This window comes from Danio aesculapii, chromosome 2 (assembly GCF_903798145.1).
Source record: "Danio aesculapii chromosome 2, fDanAes4.1, whole genome shotgun sequence".
In the NCBI taxonomy this organism is placed as follows: Eukaryota; Metazoa; Chordata; class Actinopteri; order Cypriniformes; family Danionidae; genus Danio; species Danio aesculapii.
Window position 1 is genome coordinate 51,927,027 of NC_079436.1, and position 21,650 is coordinate 51,948,676.

Consider the following 21,650-nt stretch of genomic DNA (forward strand, 5'->3'; position numbering starts at 1 on the left):
GGGTGTATTGAGGATGTACAGCTGGATCGCATCTCACTATACTTGTTAAACGTGCTATTTAATTAATCTTGTCTCTATCTAACGACTCTTCAGTCTTTTGGATCTATCAGGTAACGTGTCACAGTGTCAGTACACTGCTTTAATCTTTCGCTTTCACGCTTGTACTTAGTCATTTTAGCGAAAAACTCAAATACTGTTGGTTGGTTGCTGTTGGTTGTGCACCTTTTTTACCAACCAAGTTTGTCGACGCCATTATAATGACACAGATCACTCTGCCTATTCATGCCAGAGAAAAAGCGATTGACAGGTGGTAATTTGTGTGTAACTTATCTTGATTTATTTATGATTTGGTTATGGGTAAAACGAAGACCATGCGGGTCAGGTAGTTGAAACAGTAGGCTACAAATAATTAATTTGTTATGAATGAATGAATGAATTAATTAATTAATCATATCATATCAATATTAATTCACCGACGACAATGACGGCATCGTCCATTGCGGTGTTTCACATTAGACATCATATGATGAAAAAATTAGTCGACATCGCCCAACCCTAATTAACATGTTAATCACATGAGATCCAATATAAAGATTATATGGAAGCCATATAAAGAAAATTCAATCCAATTCTGGATGTATTCTTAGATACTCACCACCTGCAAAAGTGAGAGGTATCCGAGTCCCACGTTGTCAAAGTTAACTTTCACCTTGGTCCAGTAGAACTGTGTGTCATTCATGGACAGGCACTCCGTCTTGTTGTTGACAATGCTTACATTGTGGATGAATCCTGTCCTATTGACACATTTGCCAAATTTCCCAGCAAAGAGATTGACGCCCATGATGCTAAATATGAGCCAAAAGATCAGACACACCAGCAGTACATTCATGATGGATGGGATGGCCCCGATCAGTGCATTCACTACAACCTGGACAACAAAAAACAAACAGAGAGCATTCATAATGCATGCAAAATAATGCATAACTGCATGCAGCAGATCAAAAAGCTGTTTATGAAGCTATTTCAGCTAAATAACTAATACAGGTATATTTGTCATTTCTCAAGAAATGCACAATTAATCATAACACATTGCTTTATCATTAAAAATAATGCTGATTTAAAAAAAAAATCATTAATTTAGTGAAGTTTTTTTTCCCTCTCCGCTGTCGCCACTGGCTTGCATGGTTCGGGATCTGTAGAGCTGCGCATCGTTGGATTTGCCCTTCAATATTTGGACTCTCAGTAGTGATTATTAAACCACACTGAACTGAGCTAAACTGAACTGAACTTAAACACTACAAACTGAACTACACTGTTCCTATTTACTGTGACCTTTTATGTGAAGCTGCTTTGACACAATCTACATTGTATAAGCGCTATACAAATAAAGGTGATTTGAATTAATTTGTTTTATTTCAAAAAGAGTAATTAACTGTTTGTGTTCCATAGATTGTTAGTTTGTGACATGCTATTCCTGTTTTATTCGATCCCCATTTTCCTGCTTATCATTTATTATTTATGATTTTCACCAGCATTCCAACATTATTTTAATGTTTTTATATCTTTTAAATTACATTTTATAATTTAATCCATGGCTTCTGGTGTCATTTGATCGCATCTATTTTGACCGCTTCTTATTGCAAACTTTTATTTCTTTATTTATTATTATTTTAAAGCATTCCATTAATTATTAAATCCCTGATAATTCAGCTTTTCTTACAAATGATGGCAGAAGCAAATAAATACACTGCTCAAAAACCAAAGGGAACACTAAAATAACACATCCTGAATCTGAATGAATGAAATATTCTTATTCTTATTAAATACTTTGTTCGTCAGGACCTCATACCCCCCTCATGGAGTCGGGTTTCTGACATTGTGAGCAGACACATGCACATTCGTGGCCTGCCTTCAGCGGTCATTTTGCAGGGCTCTGGTAGTGCTGTTCCTGTTCCTTCTTGCACAAAGGCGGAGAAGCGGTCCTGCTGCTGGGTTGTTGCCGTCCTGTAGCCTTCTCCACTTCTTCTGAAGTACCGGTCTGTCTCCTGGTAGCACCTCAATGCTCTGGACACTATGCTGACAGACACAGCAAACCTTCTTGCCACAGCTTCTGTGGTCACCATTTGCAGAACCACTCCGTTATTGGGGGTGTCTTGCTAATTGCCTATAATTTCCAACTGTTGCCTATTTCATTTGTACAACAGCATGTGTAGTTGATTGTCAATCAGTGTTGCTTCATAATTGGGCAGTTTGATTTCACATTGCATTTCCCTTTATTTTTTGAGCAGTGTATTTGATGGTTGGGCAAAATAATAAGCTTCCAAAATGATAAGTACTTCTGGATTTCATTCAGCAAATGTGATTAGTTTTGCTAAATATTTAGGTAATTGAAAGATAGAAAAGTAAGCATCTTACCCTCATTCCTTCAAATCTAGACAGGGCCCTCAGGGGCCGCAGAGCTCTGAGAGTCCTCAAAGACTTGATGGCCCCGAAATCAGAGTAGCCAAGGGAGTTAGCAACCAAACTAATTAGAGACACCTGAAAAGAAGGAAATATGCAAAGCGTTTAAGAAAATACTTTGTATTAAACTTCTCCTAATCTCTTTTTATATTAAAGACTATGAAAAATACCCCATAAAAGATGGAAAATAGTAAATGTATTTAAAGAAATGAATAAGATGTACTTTAATAATGTTTTGACCTTAAGTTCTTTGCACACTGAGTCCGATGCGTATTAATCCATTCCGAAAAAACGCAAAACATTTCAGAGTCAATTTAACCAGTGATACATTGTTCTTCTCTCACTTCACCAAAATAAAAAAAGAAAGAGGAATAGGCTGCATATTGTATTCATCTAATAGTAGCCTACATAGTGAGGAGGGCGAGTTCTCCTGCTTATCAAAGAGCTGCACTGGATTATCCCCGAATGCAAAGTTTATTTCAGGAAATCAGTAGAATTTTCATACATTGCTTGTGATACTTTACACATTTTCGTACATAAGCAAATCCTGAACAGAATGGCAGTACCCTACAGACATTATAATAGATGGCGGCTATTTCGCGATTATAATGTCTATAAGCAGTATGTCAAATGTATGGACACTAGAGATGCGCGGATCAGCTGAAATGACACCCGAATCCGCGGCTTCATACTAATCATCCACCTGCCACCCGCCCGCACATATTTTTTTTCTGATCTATGTATCCGCACCTGAACCGCACCCGATCGTCGCTTTAATCATTTAATTCTTTGATTTAGGCATGATAATGGGTCACCGTGGATATTAACAGCAGATTCAGTGAGCTATAATCTACGCATATCTGATAGTAAAATAATACGTTAATCGTAAACGTTTTAAATGAACATTTATTTATAAAAACAAAAGTTCGTCTTTAGACAACATTTTCTTCATTTTTAAATGGATACAGAAAGTAAAAATTTGACATTTTTAGCTTTTACAGATACAGGAACAAGATAACAAAAAGGGAGCCACTTCAGCCTAAACGGCAGCTATGTTGTGTTGACTTGGCCCTTTTTCTTTGCACTGTGTAAAAACAGAATAGCGTCTATTGTGCCTGGATTCGGGCGATTCCGCCTCGCCTCCAAAACGCGGCCAGCTGAACTGAATGAGCATTACGCACAGCTTGTTGTTGGAATGAACAGTCGCGGAAATAAGCAATCTTGTTTCTCCCAGAACGATAGCAGATTTTTCTCTGATGACTCCTCTAACTGAAACTTTGAACAGTAGGCTACTCTTGCACTTCATCCATTAGTTTGGCGTCTTATCTTCCCATTCTGCAAAACCCACTCTGCTTTTTCGCTGGTCCACTGCCATGTCCTGCTACATCCACCCGCAACCGACCCACAATTATTCATTCATTCATTTATTCATTCATTTTCTTTTCGGCTTAGTCCCTTTATTAATCTGGGGTAGCCACAGCAGAATGAACCACCAACTCATCCAGCATTTGTTTTATTCAGCGGATGCGAGGATAAAAGGATGTGAGCGGTTGCTCACAAAAAGCAACAACAACAACAACAAAAAAAAAAACGAGATTTTGGCTGGAATTTAGTTTTTTGGTTTAGGGTAAGAAAATGCCTAAACGACTTTAAAAGTCATTATACACATGTAGCTGGTGCTGAAATGCCCCTTTTCCTCTGATTGGTCAACCAAATCTGAGCTTGTGATGTTTATTGATGAATTATTATTTAATTATATAAACTAAGTTTACATATTGTACCAATTGATCAGTTAGCAGGCTTACATTCATTGCATATGCATAAATTAAATAAAAATGTAAATTAGTAGTATTATTACACATTTGTCATTCAAATAAGGTCATAGTTTGCTGCCAAATATCTTGCTGCTGTGCACCTGATGCTGAGCAAAGATAGCCATTTCAGAGCAGAACCTGGTATGCATGATTGCTTCCGAGCAAGGTCTATATAATAATAAAAATAATAATAATAATATGTCTGTAGTTCGCCGCCAAACTTCTTGCTGCTGTGCATCTGATGCTGAGCAAAGATAACCATTTCTGAGAAGCACCTGGTTTGCATGATTGTTTCAGAGCTACTGTAGGCCTAAATAATAATAATAATAATAATCTTAAATAATAGGCTAATAATAATTAATATTGTTTACTTAGTAGTTTTTTATTGTTTAGGTTTTTAATAGTTGCTAGCAGGATCAGATTAAGAACACATTGGGCCCTGGGGCTAAAACAAAGGGTACAATTTGTTTTTATTATATTCCTTCCTATTTTAATATATATATATATATATATATATATATATATATATATATATATATCATGCGCTCAGATTTGGATGGCCAATCAGATTATCTGTTCTCCTACCCTAAACGAAAATTAAGCCAAAATCTCGTTTTTTTTTTTTGTTTTTTTTTTTTTTGTGAGCAAAAGAAAAACCAAAAAAAATGTTGTTTTATTAGTTACTTTTTAAAAAAAAAAAAGGATATTGAATGGACGAAAGATACCCTGATTGAACTGTCCGCCACAGTCTTATATTATGCACTGTGTTTGTCATAAAGTTATCGCTAGCTCAAGTGGCTCTGAACTGTCAAAACATCACAAAGTGCTTTTTCGGATGTGGAAAAACTGAAAAACACAAACCCGGTTCAATTTTTTTTATGATGGAGGCAGTGTGTCAATACAATTCACACATTGTGAGGCCAAATCTATTTTTTAAAGTGTGAAAATTACGGACGAAAATTTCAGATTCAGTGTGCAATAACTTACAGTATTATGCATATTTTGGGCTATGAAAAGCAGTTTATAACAATAGACATAATAATAAATAATAGATGGAAATGAAAGATGTAAATTGTTAATATATTTTATGAATTAAAAATTAACACCTATAGATGTCTGTAGAAAAAATAAAGGTACTAACGGCTAATAAATCAATAAGATGCATAAACCAATCAGACATAACAATTATATTTAAAACATTTAAAACAGATTGTCAGTCTAGAATTCAAGTAGACAGAGTGTATAGAACAGAATCTTCCATTTCTGCTGTAACAGCAAGTCTGTTACTGTGCATTCACACCAAAGGCGGCGAGAGCGTCAAAATTCACTACATTGATCTCATATTTAAAGGGGCCATTGCAGCATATCAGCAAATCAGTTACTTTCCCACATAAAAAATATGCTTTAGGTTGAAAATGTTGCACACTTTTTATCAAATTAATTTAACTTTGGAAGATCAAGTTGTTGCGTGTGGTGTGGATTTGCTCCGCTTAATCAATATGTGTCCATATGTCTAAATATTCTGAAGCAGCAATACTATTCTGTCGTTAAAGTTAGCATAACATTCACGCTTTTTTAAGAAAAAAAATATGAATGGATTAATATTAATGGATCTTAAAACATTAATGCACATCAACTCGCCAGTAACTTTTTTAGCGTATGTCCCTGGAAGAAAACATCGTAAATAATTGGAAATCTGGCGACCGCAAAAATCAAATTTTTGGCAACAACTGTGGTCAGAACCAAAGTTGACAGGACTGTCACTGTACACTGGAATCCTCTCAAATGATGGACTTCAACATTCTGATTGCTTGCTGCTGAACCGCGTCATAGCTCATTTCCATGAAGTTGATTTCAACTCTCCAAGACACCCACACCAGCGAAGACACGCCACCCCTCGCTGCTTATCACCACCGACTCCCATTGAAAGTGAATAACTTCCTGCGACTTTGATGCTCTCGCCGCTTTTGGTGTGAACGCACAGTTATGCACTGTAAAAAATAAACTGAAGACGACAGATTTTTTATGTTGTTTTAACTTATTTTAATAAGTTAATAAGGTTTCAACCAAGTTTTTTTAAAGTTATACAATGTTTACCTTAATATTTTTAGTCCGTCTGGTGTAATTTGAGATGGTTAGAAAAGCTAATTTGATTCAACTAAAAAAAGTCAGGCTTAAAGATTGTTTTTGCAGTGTGTTAAAATTTGTTCAGTGGACTGATGAAGTGAAATGAAGACAAAACATGGACAAGTATGCATATATGTACATCAAACGTATATATACTCAACTATATATGCATAGTCCATATGCATATATATAAAATAGAGTGAGGTTTTATAAAGACTTTGGGTTGTTCTTGTTAATCATTCCTTCTTTTGATCAGATGTTTCAATATTCAATCCAAACAGTATTCTGAATTGCAAAATAGGATATTGTTTCTTAGTTTGGATAAAGATCAATAAATGTAAGAGTCCCAAGCATCGTCAGTTCTTTATAAAAAAACAATTTCTATAGTTTTTCTTGTCACTGCAATATATCCAAAGAAGATATTTCTGTGCAACTAGCTTTAATTCAGAGATGTACCACTGAATTAACTAAAGAATTTAACTAAAATACAGAATCCAGTAAAATATTTCTTTCAATTTGTCATACTGATGTCTCACTGTATGTAGTTCCTGATTTTATTGACAATCCTCAACATAACCGATCTTCTCCAGATAATTCTCTTGAGTGTATTCTGATATAAAAGCCAAGGTCCTGTAGAGATGATGATCAAACTTGACATAATAATCCTTACAAATTGCTGACAGTCAGACAGTGGCGTTTATATGTCAGAGTAGATGAGAACTGCAGCTGAGTTACAGATGTTATCCTCTGAACTATGAACTTACCCTATCATTAAAGCTGTGTGTGGAGATCTGCGTGGGTCAGATGAACATAAAGTGAAACACACTCACACAGTCTACTTGCGTTTAGCTTTAGTCAGACTCTGGCGTTTTATGCAGCATGTTCAAGCAACTTTATTGGGGACTGTCGGTTAAGAGATTGTAACGTAAAAATATCTAATTAACAAATAATATGACAGTATCGCAAATAAAAGTAGACTTGTACACATTGTCAATATGATCTGCCGAAATTCGAACAAAGCATCAAAATGGTGGGGTTTTTTTCTCTCTCGCTTATTTATGCTTTTGAATTGCATTATGGGATCTCGATCTTTCCTCCAAAAGCTTTTGATATTGGTAGTAATTGGTGGTAATAAGGTAGAAAAGCCTGGTAAAAGACTGCCAATACTTTTTCTGTTATTTTAATTGACTTAATTCTCTTTATATCATTTCTTAAACAATATAGCAGAAAATAATGTGAATGTTACAAACCTAAACATCAGGTGAGCAGGTTACATTGTAACCCCGTGTCCTAACAACACGCAACATAAGCAATTTGGCTGTTTGCACCAGACGAAACATGACAGAAATTTAAATACAGCCATACAGAAGCACAGAATAACGCTACTGCACTGAACTCTAGTGAAATTGTAAGGTTTATAGGCTAATTAATACATATTAAACCTCTTTAACATTATTACTTTAACAATAAATGCAGATGCTGAATCACTGATATGTGTTGGCTTGCACTGAATCACAGTTCTAAAGTTCGATTTCAATCTGTTTATTATATTTTCAAGATCTGAGGTGAACTATCTGCTGCTGCTTTCAGTAGTTTGGCAATAAAATAAAGTAAAATGACATTAAAACTCACATTATAAGCATTTAACACTGAATAAAGCACATGAGGTGATCACTGTCAGTGTTTTTTTTGTTGTTCAGCTGCAAGAAACAGAAGCCATTTCTAAAATATACATTTCAGGTGTTGGTTAGGACTAAAACTCCTTTTAATATGGAAAATATTCCATCTGTCGTGAGCCATTGCTTTTTAGTTTGAACACAGTTTAAATGAGCCTTTAGACCAGGAGTCTCAAACTCAAATTGTCGGGGGGGGGGGCCAAATCAGTGAATGACAATTCATAGGAGGGCTGTTTTAACATTCAAGCACAAGAAAAAATCTGATGTAATTGATGCACTCAGACTTTCTTCCCCAGAGTATCAAAGCTGCTTTTTGTTTATTGTTGTACATACTAAAGGGGTAGTTTAAATTGCTATGGAAATACAATAATTTAATAATGGGAATAATAATAATAATAATAATTATTATTATTAATATTATGTCCCAATCAATTGTTGCGAAACCAAAAGTTTAACCGATAGCGCAAGACAGCAGAAAAGAGTAACTTTAGTGAGTTTACTGCCAATTGTTCTTCTCAATATCTTTCTATTTTTTGTAAAACTACAACAAAGAACAGCAGAATTATGTATATATTCACATTTACTTTAACATGTTCAATTCAGCCAGCAGTAAAACATTTTTTATACAAATCTTATAATGCATTTGAGGTCCATTTGAATCGAATATTAGCAAAATGATCATATTGACACCACCAGCATAACTTGTGAGACATGAAGAGGTCTTTGCACAACAAAATACAGGCGGTATAAAACTGATTACAATCAAATGACCCTTGAATATTTACAGAAGTAGAGCTTTAGTAAAAATAGAGCCCTTATGGACATGTTTCAACGTTTAAATAAGCCCCAGAAATAATCTGCATGTGCATTACTCTCGACAGCAATACTAAGAGAAACCGAAAGTAACCTTTAAATGTCCAGTAGGTGGTGGGTCAAAACCAAAAGTGGCTATATGCGACTGCACAACAATGATAATGATTCAAAAATATATGTTTTGAGGGGCGAATCTCGTTATATTTTTGACGTCAGTTGCAGGCCAGAGGGAAGAGGAGGGGGGGCCGCAAATGGCCCATGGGCCGGCAGATTAAGACCCTTGCTTTAGACTTTATAGTCAGGCACGCTTCTGTTGGTGTCATCAATCTGGCAACCTGCGATTGCGTGTGTATTTTGATCCAGGAGTGCAATACCTAGTTAACCACTGGGTGTCAAACATACATACTGCACCTTCAATGACCATGCGTGTCTTCAAAATAATTGACATTGTTGTTGCAGTTAAAAGAGAATGTGGTAAACATTAAATACATGTTTTCATTTCAATTATTCAAACCTCCATATGTACCAGAAATAGTAGATCATCCTGGTAACTTTTGAATACTCATTTCAACATACTCTGGTGTGGGTCATTTGGACAACCCATTTGAATATTATCACTCGATTGAATGGGCGTTATCAGTGGTTATCAGATGATAGATATGGGCCAGTAGGGGCGTTCTGCACCTACCGGTAGGCTCAGAAGGCTTTTATCATCCATCCACATGGTTAATTAGATCACAGCGGCTGCGGCCGGAAGTTAACAGGAAGTATTTATATTGTTTATTAAATTTCCCATCAATTGTATTTTATTAAAACTACCCCTACCCCAACCCTAAACCCAACCGTCACAGTAATGTAAAAACAGATCTGGATCTGGAGTCTTCTCTATTAGTATAGCTGATTAACCACGAGTATTATTTATATTATTTAATAAATTTCCCATTTATTGTAATTTATAAAACGTCTACCCCTACCCAAACCCTAAACCCAACCGTCACAGTAATGTAAAAACAGATCTGGATCTGGAGTCTTCTCTATTAGTATAGCTGATTAACCACGAGTATTATTTATATTATTTAATAAATTTCCCATTTATTGTAATTTATAAAACGTCTACCCCTACCCAAACCCTAAACCCAACCGTCACAGTAATGTAAAAACAGATCTGGATCTGGAGTCTTCTCTATTTGTATAGCTGATTAACCACGTGGATGAATGATAACAGCCTTCTGAGCCTACCAGTAAGCGCAGAAGGCTAGTACTGGCCCATATCTATCAGCGGATAACCACTGATAATGGCAATTCAATCGAGTGATAACATTCGAAGTGGGTGAATTAGAGCACAGCACTTTTTTAATTCCAAGACTGGTTTGTTTCAGTTGAAGCTTGAGTAAAACGTCACTAGATATTAAATCATCAAAAACCTGTTTAGATTGTATCTGCTGTGGCGTGATTACATTTCAGCAATTAATTGGAGTATTACAACTTTATATTCGATTTGGAGGCTATAGTACACTTTTGAATACATTTTTATTTGACTGTTGTTTAATATGTGTCTAATTATACGGCTTTGTAATGTTTGTAAAATATATCTCGACCTAAATGAAATACTCTATACAGATCATAAAAATGCTACAGTTCAACCCAGATCTGCTTATCAGCGACAAAAGACTGTTCTACTCACATCCACGATCAGGAAGTCCAGCCAGCACCAGTAATTAGTGAAGTATTTCTTAAATCCATATGCGATCCACTTCAGAAACATCTCCAGTACGAAGATGTAGCTGAACACTTTGTCAGCATACTCCAACACCACCTTCACCACCTTCCGCTGTTCAATGTAAATGTCTTCAAACGCCTGGCCAAAAAAATAAATAAATAAAAATCAGACTGATGAATGAATTTATTGAATGACATAATCTCAACTAAAAAAATGAAGAGAGGGTGGGATATAAAGTAGCTCCTCCCATTAAAAAAAACAGCCAATTGCATTTTGTTGTATCACAGCTCTGCCAGTGAGAGTGGTTAAGATCAAGTGCATCAAATGAGAAGCGTCTTGAAGATTTGATGAGAAACTGAAGTATGAGGTGACGTCAAAATCGTTGATCCATTTAGGCGGATGGGACGCTTCAAGCTTTTGATGTTTATATCTCCTAAATTGTCACTGTTTTGGAGCACACCGGCTTTTAGATATCCTTATGACCAACATACAGATAGTAACATCTTAAAAACGTTATTTAAATTTTTACTGGAGCTTTAAAGCTCTCTGTCCAGTGTGGTAACTTACCAGAGCTCCGCTGCTGAGGAGGATCATGAAGATGATGAAGGTCTCAAACCAGCTATGCTCCACAATCTGATAGCACGTCTTCCTCAGCCTCCACCACATCTGTCCCAGACCTTGCGTTGTGTCTATATTACAACACTTACAGCGCTGCATGCAGACTGGAGAGATACCAACACATTAGTTCGATCATGTGAATATACAGTGCATCTGGAAAGTGTTGATAGCGCTTCACTTTTTCCACATTTTTTTATGTATTTACAGCCTTATTCCAAAAAGGATTAAATTAATTTATTTCCTCAAAATTCTACACACAATACCCCATGATTACGATGTGAAAAAAATGTTGCAAATTTATTAACAATAAAAAAACCTGAAAAATCACATGTACATCAGTATTCACAACCTTTGCTCAATACTTTGTTGATGCGCTTTTGGCAGCAATTACAGCCTCAAGTCTTTTTCAATATATTGCCACAAGCTTGGCACTCTTGTCTTTGGGAATTTTTGCCCATTCCTCTATGCAATACCTCTCAATATTCAGCCTGGTGATGAGCAGTACCTGGTTTTCTCACAACGTAACGCCTGGCACTCACTCTAAACAGTTCAATTTTAGTCTCATCAGACCAGAGAATTTGGTTTCTTATGGTCTGAGAGTCATTCAGATGCCTTTTGGCAAATTTCATGCGGGGAGTGGCTTCCGTCTGGCCACTCTACCATACAGGCCTGATTGGTGGATTGCTGCACAGATGGTTTTCCTTCTGTAAGGTTCTCCTCTCTCCACAGAAGAACGCTGGAGCTCAGACAGAGTGACCATCGGGTTATTGATCACCTCCCTGACTAAGGCCCTTTTCCTCTGATCACTCAGCTTAGATGGCCGGCCGGCTCTAGGAAGAGTCCTGGTGGTTCCAAACATCTTCCACTTATGGATGATGGAGGCCACTGTGCTCATTGGAACTTTCAGAGCAGCAGAAATTTTTCTGTAACCTTCCCCAGCCTTGGCCTCAAAACAATCCTGTCTCGGAAGTCTACAGAAAATTCCTTTGTCTTCATGCTTGGTTTGTGCTTTGACATGCATTGTCAACCCTGAGACCTTATATAGACAGGTGTATAAAATTAAAATCTTTTTATTTTTAATAAATTTAAAAACTCGTTTGTCATGTTGTCATTATGGGGTATTGTGTGTAGAATTTTGAGGAAATAAATGAATTTAATCCATTTTGGAATAAGGCTGTAACATAAAAAAATGTGGAAAAAGTGAAGCGCTACGTATGAATACTTTCCGGATGAACTGTATATATAGTGGGAAAAATACGTATTAAAGACGTCATGTTTTTTCTTGGGAGTTATATTTCTAAAGGAGCTGTTGACATGTAATTAAACTAGATTTTGGTAAAAACTCAAACAATACAAACATAAAAATAAAACAAAACAAAAAAATCTCCGTTCAAAGGAGAAAGATATGAACTACAGAAATGTATTTAATACTTTATATATAAAAGGCTTTTTTGGTGACGGGAGCTTAAAGACGCCTCTCATATGGAAAATGAAGTCTCATTCGTTGCTCAGGTGTGAGTTTTTCAGACTTCAACAGAGTGTAAAAATCGTGATGGTTCTGTGAGTCTCGTCCATCAAATCTTGAGAGTTATTTTTTTTATTTTTTGATTCAAGTCAGGTGATTGGCTGGGCCATTCTACAGCTTGATTTTTCTTTCTTTGAAAGCATTTGAGTTTCCTTGGCTGTGTTTTGGATCATTGTCTTGCTGAAATGTCCACCCTGGTTCCCTGGAGGAAGGACAGAGGGTTGCTGAAGAACTACTGTGAGATTTCTGCTGCTGTCTGGGCTTTCACTGCCTTTCTACACCTCCCTTTCTTCATGTGTTCAATACTTTTTCCCTCTGTCATTTCATAACCTAATTTGCACACTAATTAGTTTATTTTTCTTTACATATATGGATTTATTTGGTTGTTACCAACATCTGGTGAAAATTTCAAGTCAACAGCACCTTTAGAAATATGTTTTCTGAGAAAAATGGTGACCTGTTCAATACTTATTTTCCCCACTGTATATAAAGTGCCATAGCCACAGGAGAACAAATATGAATGTTTTATTTGCTTACACTCTGGAAAACACTCTTCTGGGTCCATGCCATCATCTGCCATCTCAGAATATTCCTCTTCATCTTCTCCAGGCTTCCTCAGATCCACGGTACTTCCTTCAGAGAGGCTGACGACTTCCTTTTGAAAGAGATGGCGTAGATTGCATTGAGATTTATGTAGAGTTCATTTAGAAACCGTTAGAGTAAATACACTAGCATCCAGTGTTTACTTAAGGTAGCATTTATTTGAAGAGAAATGCAGGAAAACTTTCAAAACAGTAAAACCTCTTCATTAAATGTTCCTTGCTGGTGGAATGATCTTCCCATTTCCACACGGACTGCAGATTCACTAATATCATTTAGACCTTGAAGAGATGGAGATGCTTGTCCATGCCTTTATCTCTTCACGGTTGGACTATTGTAAATGTTCTGTACACTTGTCTGAACAGATCATCTATGGAGCGATTGCAAGTTGTGCAGAATGCAGCTGCGAGGCTTTTAATCAACACCAGTAGGTGGTCGCACATTACTCCTGTGCTGAAAGCCCTTTGCTGGCTTCCTATTAGTTTTAGAGTTCATTTTATGACACTAGTAGTTACATACTTGAATATAGAGCTCTGCACGGTCAGACTCCCCTTTATATTCAAGATCTTTTACATGCTCACTCTTGTGGCCGGGCTCTATGGTCTTCTGGCCAAGACTTTTTTTTTTACTATTCCCAGAACTCGTCTTAAGACTAAAAGAGACCGTGCTTTCTGTGTTGTGGCTCTAAGCATCTGGAACTTTTTCCCTCAAACGTTGAGAACTCTTGACTCAGTTGAATATTTGAAAAATCATTTAAGGACAAGGTTTTAATTAACATTATGTTGAGCTGGTTTTACATTTGCTGTTATTTGTACTTGAATTTTAACATATTTCGATATGTTTTCTTTTACTGTAAAGCACTTTGTGAATTCTTGTCTGTTAAAGGTGCTATATAAATACATTTTTACTTATCTCTTTAGAGATACCTGAACCCCTGTGAACAAAACCAGGACCCCCTCTTATCTTTCCCCCTCCATACAACAAGACAACCTCAAAACATTATCAATTCATAGTGTGCACACAGGTGATTGGGCTGACTCTTTCGTCTCTCTGCCATTTTAACCCACACAGTTTTGCACATTTGCACCAGACTGTTTCTTACAATCACTCAACTAAAAAACTATTTAAAAAAACAACAACAAAAAACATTGTGCATCTATGAAGTGTGCTTCACACGTGAGTGGGCTTGACAAACCACCTACAGAAACTTTCTTTTTTCTCTTTTCTCTACCTCTCCTTAAGTCTGGTTTATACCTCTGCGTCGAGTGATGGCCATCACCATTGGCACATGTCTTGCTTGTAGTCGTGCAATATTAAAACTGAACTGAACTAATCTAAACTAAACCTAAACTCACCTCCACATGCAATGTGCTGTGGAAAATATTAGCCATTAGCGTGAAAGTGAATCTGGACTACAGATTTTTACCAGAAATAGTAGCTCATCCTGGTAACTTTTGAATACAGTTGGACAACCGATTTGAATATTATCACTCAATTGAATGGGCGTTATTAGTGGTTATCAGATGATAGATATGGGCCAGTAGGGGCCTTCTGCAACCAAGGGGCCTTCTTTCCATCTGAAACTCCTTCACAGGACTTATAAACACTCACTCCATCGAGCTTGCGTCTCTTAGCACCGCCCACACTCGTCACAGATACCTTGCCGACCAATCACAAAGCTTGTGCTACACGTTGTTGCGAAGTGTAGTTAAATTTTTTGAGAGGTGCGCGTTAGCCACAGCGAGGGAAAAATGACTACGTAAAGGCTGCGCCGGACCATACGTGTGCACTTGCTGCAGAAGTATAAATCAACTGTTACTCTGGTGCTTATTTCTCTGAGCACTAACATTTCCTTTGTATAATTAACACTTTTGTGTATTGCCTTTTCTTGATGAATCACTGAATGCCTCCTCAATGTTAAGTTGCCTTGGACAAAAGCGTCTGCTGAATGACTAAATGTAAATGTAGTAATACTGTGAAATATGATTGCAATTAATTGTTTTTCATTTACATTTACATTTACATTTAGTCATTTAGCAGACGCTTTTATCCAAAGCGACTTACAAATGAGGACAAGGAAGCAATTTACACAACTATAAGAGCAGCAGTGAACAAGTGCTATAGACAAGTTTCAGGTGTGTAAAGTCTAAGAAGCAAAGCATTAGTAAAAATATTTTTATTTATTATTTTTTTTTTTTTTTGGAGAGAGAGAGAGAGGGCACAGTTAGTGGTATAGCCAGAGAGGCAGTTGCAGATTAGGAAGGAAAGTGGAGACTAAACAGTTGAGTTTTTAGTCGTTTCTTGAAGACAGCAAGTGACTCTGCTGTTCTGATGTAGTTAGGGAGTTCATTCCACCAACTGGGCAGATTGAATGTGAGAGTTCGGGAAAGTGATTTCTTCCCTCTTTGGGATGGAACAACGAGGCGACGTTCATTCACAGAACGCAAGTTTCTGGAGGGCACATATATCTGCAGAAGTGAGAGCAGATATGAAGGAGCCAAGCTATAGGTCACTTTGTAAGCAAACATCAGAGCTTTGAATTTGATGCAGGCAGCAACTGGCAGCCAGTGCAAACGGGTGAGTAGCGGAGTGACATGTGCTCTTTTGGGTTCATCAAAGACCACTCGTGCTGCTGCGTTCTGAAGCAGCTGAAGAGGTTTGATAGAACTAGCTGGTAGCCCGGCTAGCAGAGAGTTGCAATAGTCCAGTTTGGAGAGAACAAGAGCTTGAACAATGAGTTGAGCTGTATGTTCAGATAGGAAGGGTCGGACCTTTCTGATGTTGTATAGTGCGAATCTGCAAGATCGAGCAGTTCTCGAAATGTGGTCAGAGAAGTTCAGTTGGTCATCAATTGTTACTCCAAGGCTTTTTACCAATTTGGATGCAGTGATGGTTGCTCCGTCCATCTGGATTGAAAAGTTATGGTGAAGAGTAGGGTTGGCAGAAACTTCAAGCATTTCCGTTTTCGTGAGGTTAAGCTGGAGATGATGATCTTTCATCCAGTGTGAAATGTCTGACAGGCAGGCTGAAATGCGAGCTAGAACCGAGGGATCGTCAGGGTGAAAAGAGAGGTATAGCTGGGTGTCATCAGCATAGCAGTGGTAGGAAAAACCATGTTTCTGGATGACTGTTCCTAAAGATGCCGTGTAGATAGAGAAGAGAAGTGGCCCAAGAACAGAGCCCTGAGGTACCCCAGTGTTTAGATGCTGTAGGTTGGACACTTCTCCCCTCCACGACACCCTGAATGATCTGTCCGAGAGGTAGGAACTGAACCATTGAATAACAGTGCCTGCGACGCCCAGTGACTCAAGCGTAGATAGGAGGATCTGGTGGTTTACAGTGTCAAAAGCAGCTGATAAATCCAGCAAGATGAGGACAGATGATTTAGAGTCTGCTTTAGCCAGTCTGAGATCCTCCACGACCGAGAGCAGGGCAGTCTCAGTTGAGTGGCCTTTCTTAAAGCCAGATTGCTTGTTGTCCATGAGGTTGTTTTGAGTAAAAAAGTCTAGGACTTGATTGAACACTACTTTCTCCAAAATCTTGGCCATGAATGGAAGCAGGGATACCGGTCAATCAATCATCGGTTTTCAATTTCATTACAAGACAGGAATGATTCTAGTTTAATATACTTTGTGAAAACGTTTTGCTTTGATTTAAATACATATATTTAGAAAGATTTGGGCTTATTTGAAATTGACCCTAAACGTCTAAATGTAGCCAGCACAATTCGTTCAACATTTCTATCGGTTTGAATAGTCACATATTTGGTACATATGAAATATTGAATTTAAGTGTTGTTTTATGTTACAGAATCCAATGCCTGGGTCTAGGAGTAATAAAACTAAATAATAAAGACTTTTGTCAAAGCAAAACAATGCCGCAAATTTTCAGAAATGTTTCAGTAAAATCAGTCATCTTAGACAGCAAAAATCAGAAAAAAGTCCTTCGAAATCCTAGCTAAAACTCGCTCATTCAGCGGCAGGAATCTCTTCTCTCTGAATTTCTGAATGCCTCTTCAATTTTAAGTTGCTTTGGACAAAAGCGTCTGCTGAATGACTACATGTAAATGTATTAATACTGTGAAATATGATTGCAAATGATTGTTTTTTTTAATTTCATTACAACATAAGAATGGTTGTATTTTAAAATACAGTGAAATTTAATTTTGTGTTTGTAAAAACTTTTTGCTTTGAGATATATATATCCAAATAATGCCTATTTGGCATTCAAAATTATTTGAAATTGACCCTAAACATCTAAATGTAGATCATAGTGTAATAGTAGATTATAATAGTTATACACATACCCCTTTAGAATGGGGTATATGCACACAGTCTTTTAATTTCAGTCAGCCAGCCTCAGGGCTTCTGATTAATTGTCATCCCATAGAAAATCGCTGCATTTAAGATCTGATTTCTTTAAAAAAAACAGCGATCTTCACTGCCTGGCTAAAATACGATATAAAGTAGGTATCAGACCAAACAGGAAGCACTGCATTAAATTACATTTTTCCGTACCATGTCTTTAAAATATGGAAGTTAAATGTACCCCAGTGTTTTCAATATCTGCGCTAGGCTGTAGCTAATGACCGTGCCTGCATTTAAACGGTCTTCGTCTCTTTTTACACTTTAATAACCAAATGGATGCTTGAGCCTATTTAACTAAATATATTTAAATTACATTACAACATCGATGCTGTAAAAGGAACCTTATGAAATTGAAAATAGTCACATAAAGCATTCACCAGAAGAAAAACACAAGCTCTGCATATAGCCCATCGTACCTTTTATTTTTTTTCTTTTAATATCTTTAGCCATGGTTTAATATTTTTCTTAGAGTCAGAAACACATCTCTGAATGGTAGTTGTCACTACTTTCACACACAAAAAAGTTTGACTCATAGTCAAGAACATAAAACTCCAACAACAAATGTTTCATGTTTCATCTCAGTTTTTTTATGCATATCCTAATCTGTCTGTTGCCAATTTATTTATTTTTGTTTACTACTTAATGTAATGCATATGTTACCATTTAGCCGCTTGGACCCATATACACTAGTATTATATATCATGCTAATTAAGTCATTCGAGTATTCATTTGTGTATAACATTTCATATAATCCAGGAAATCAACATTGATTGAAAAATCCTCTTTGTTTGGCATGGAAACATTACAGACCGCTAATAGAATGCATGCATTGCAGATACATATGGCGCTATACTAGCATATGCATCTAATCCATGAAGTCAAGGTCAGTGACCTCCAGTATAATCTGAGACGGCGAGAGAGAGAGCTGTTCTAAATCTGCCTGAATACACACTCATTCTCCTTGTTTCTTTTTCTCTGCATCAGCAATAGGCATGCCTTAATACAATTTTGATGAGATTTTCCCTGCATGTAATGGCAACATATTTAAAATGATTTACAGAGATTACTGGCCTGAAGGTGCCAGCACAATCCAATAGTGCTGCTTATGTAATCCCACATTACGAGGCAAGCAGTGTGTGTGTGTGTTTGTGTGTGAGGCTGGATTATTCTTAATTTTGTGTCTCTAAGATGTCAAAAGGGTTTTAGTTTAAGTTTGCAACCAAACAACTTCTTTAAGTTCACACTAGGGTGCTTTTTAAACCTTATTGATAAGTGTTGCATGTAGGGCTGTGCAATTAATCGAAAACTCAATTTCGATTTCGGCTTCTAACGATTATGAAAGAACATTAATCGAGATAAAACTATTATTGCATCAGAGACCGCTTCCAGTTGTACATTTGTTGCTCTGCAAAGCTCAGTTTCACATGAAAATGACTAAAAGCATGTATTGTAATGTAACTTTTGCAGCACGGGATGCTCATCATTCATTGTATATTCGAATCATTCATGTTTTTAAAAGCGCGAAAGAGATCGCATGCTGTTGTGTGTGTGCACTCAGCTTCAAAGACGTGCAGAGCAGACAAAAGTCATTTTAATGTGAGCGCTTTAATGGTCAAATACATGCACATTTGTGTCAAAACGCAGTGTTTAGTGATTGTTCATAATGTTAACCCTCATTTATGTAATAAACAAACAAGTTGAGAATCAAAAGACATGTGAAAGTGAAACCATAAATCAGAATGGTACTGCTTTTAAAGTGACAGCGCGCAATATTCCTGCTGCAGACTGTTTTTATCATTAATCAAACAACAAAAGGACAAAATCACTCTTTTCTTAATCTTGACTGAAGGACTTTTGTAGCGATAATTAAAGTATTTTTCGTACAGTGAAGATGCTTAAGCACAGTTTCATATTTTTATTCTGTTGTATTTATTTCTCTTTTCTTATTTACAGGGGGAAAGTAATTATATATGCAGTTGAAATAAGAATTATTAGCCCTCCTGAATTATTAGCGACCCTTTTCCCCCAATTTCTGTTTAACAGAAAGATTTTTTTAAACACATTTCTAAACATAAAAGATTTAGTAACTCATTTCTAATAACTGATTTCTTTTATCTTTGCCATGATGACAGTAAATAATATTTTATATTTAATATTTCATTACATATTTTTCAAGATACTACAGTGTTTCCTTTAGGATTTTTTCCAGCTGTGGCAGCAGGCCTTTTTACACAGATCTACTAACTACCTGTGGCGTTATTTCAATGACAAATGTCGTGAGCGCAGTATTAGAAGTCGAGATCGCATTTATGTAATAGTCTACGAGCATGTGGATCTCTTTTTTTTTTCTGCTCGTGCACAAAACTTCCTGCCTCCCCCTCAAATAATATAAGCAGCTTTAAGATCAGATCTTCGCGCAGATCTTCTTGTGCGTTCTCAAATAAACGCTGCTGAGGTGTGGTTTTATGCATTTATGTAACGAGTATGTTTCCAGCATTTATTAGAATTTGCTAGGAATATTTATGAATGCCTCCGGTATTAATGCGTCCTGAAATAAAGTAAAACGGCTATACGTCGTGTTTGCTGGCCTCACGCATCACGCACCTGTCACAGTCAGCCAGTCAGTCAGTCAGCATGTAACCTTAAAGGGTTAAACAAATGATGCACAGCATTACTACGGTTACATAAAAGTTTGCGCTGTTGTAATTCACTTACCCTTTAATACGTTTATTAAAAAAATTTAATGTTTTGAATGAGAAGCTGTAATGTAGCTGTGGCGGGATGAATCTTGGCGTGGCGTCCCGCCATGGAAGAATGAATGTAGCGGAAACCATGTACAAGTATTCAGCTTAAAGGGGAAATGAAGCACTCAGTCAAGTTTACATTATTTTGTGCAATGGATCGCACTTTAATGAAAATATATTAAACCAACTCAATTAATGTAACCATTTAGCAGAAAAAGGCATGTTTTACTAGACCTAGGGCGCCGCCATCTTGAAATATCGCGGTGTCTGACGTCACAGGGTTGGTTCCGTTCTCTCACCTGAACAGATACAGTGGAAGTAATGGACTGAACACGAAGACTGCAGAGCCTAATTTAACCCAATGCGTGAAGTTGTGTCTAATATAAAAAAATATATATTTATTCAAATTTTTTTTTTCCCTTTGAATTAGAGATAATTTGATGTGCTTTAGTCATAAGAGAGACAGGAACAGAGCAGAAAATTTTATCGGTTTTAAAACCTTGACTTTTCCAAAGCGCTGTATACCTTGAAAGCAGTTATCGTCTCATGCCTACTCTGAACTGTCAAAACACCTCTCAAATACGATTGCGGATTTGAAATGCGGAAAAAATAGAACATGGTTTGAATTTTTGTATTTTTTTATGACGGACGAAAGTTTCGAAAGCAGTGTTTCAATACGACTGACACAACGTAAAGTCGAATTTATTTTTTAATGTGCGAAAAATTATGGATAAAAACTAAAATAAAATCAGGGTGCGATAACCTTTACACTTTTAGAGCGCACATGAAAATTTTCAAGAAAAAAATCCAACTATATAAATATTAAACATTTTGGAAGTTACATTCGTTCATTTTCTTTTCGGCTAAGTCCCTTTATTAATCTGGGGTCACCACAGCAGAATGAACCGTCAACTTATCCAGCATATGTTTTTTTCGCAGTAGATGCCCTTCCAGCTGCAACCCATCACTGGGAAATATCCATACACACTCATTCACACACATACACTACGGACATTTTAGTTTATTCAATTCACCTATACCACATGTGTTTGGACTGTGGGGGAAACCGGAGCACCCGGAGGAAATCCATGCCAACATGGGAGAACATGCAAACTCCACACAGAAAGGCCAACTGACCCAGCTGAGGCTCAAACCAGTGACCTTCTTGCTGTGAGGCGAATGTGCT

General features: G+C 36.9%; 1 protein-coding gene and 1 long non-coding RNA gene across 2 annotated transcripts in view; one reads left to right on the top strand and one right to left on the bottom strand.

Moving 5' to 3' along the window:
* The window catches only part of LOC130213852 (uncharacterized), a 44,925-nt gene that overhangs the window by 21,987 nt on the left and 1,288 nt on the right, over positions 1–21,650 (top strand). The gene's annotated exons all lie outside the window — the stretch shown is intronic.
* The window catches only part of scn12aa (sodium channel, voltage gated, type XII, alpha a), a 114,508-nt gene that overhangs the window by 5,638 nt on the left and 87,220 nt on the right, over positions 1–21,650 (bottom strand). Inside the window, exons 17-21 of the mRNA XM_056445654.1 lie at positions 13,291–13,408; positions 11,178–11,332; positions 10,575–10,748; positions 2,416–2,538; positions 656–928 (exon numbers count right to left, since the gene is read on the bottom strand). Of these exons, the coding sequence (XP_056301629.1) occupies positions 656–928; positions 2,416–2,538; positions 10,575–10,748; positions 11,178–11,332; positions 13,291–13,408 (843 nt within the window). The remainder of the gene's footprint in view (positions 1–655; positions 929–2,415; positions 2,539–10,574; positions 10,749–11,177; positions 11,333–13,290; positions 13,409–21,650) is intronic.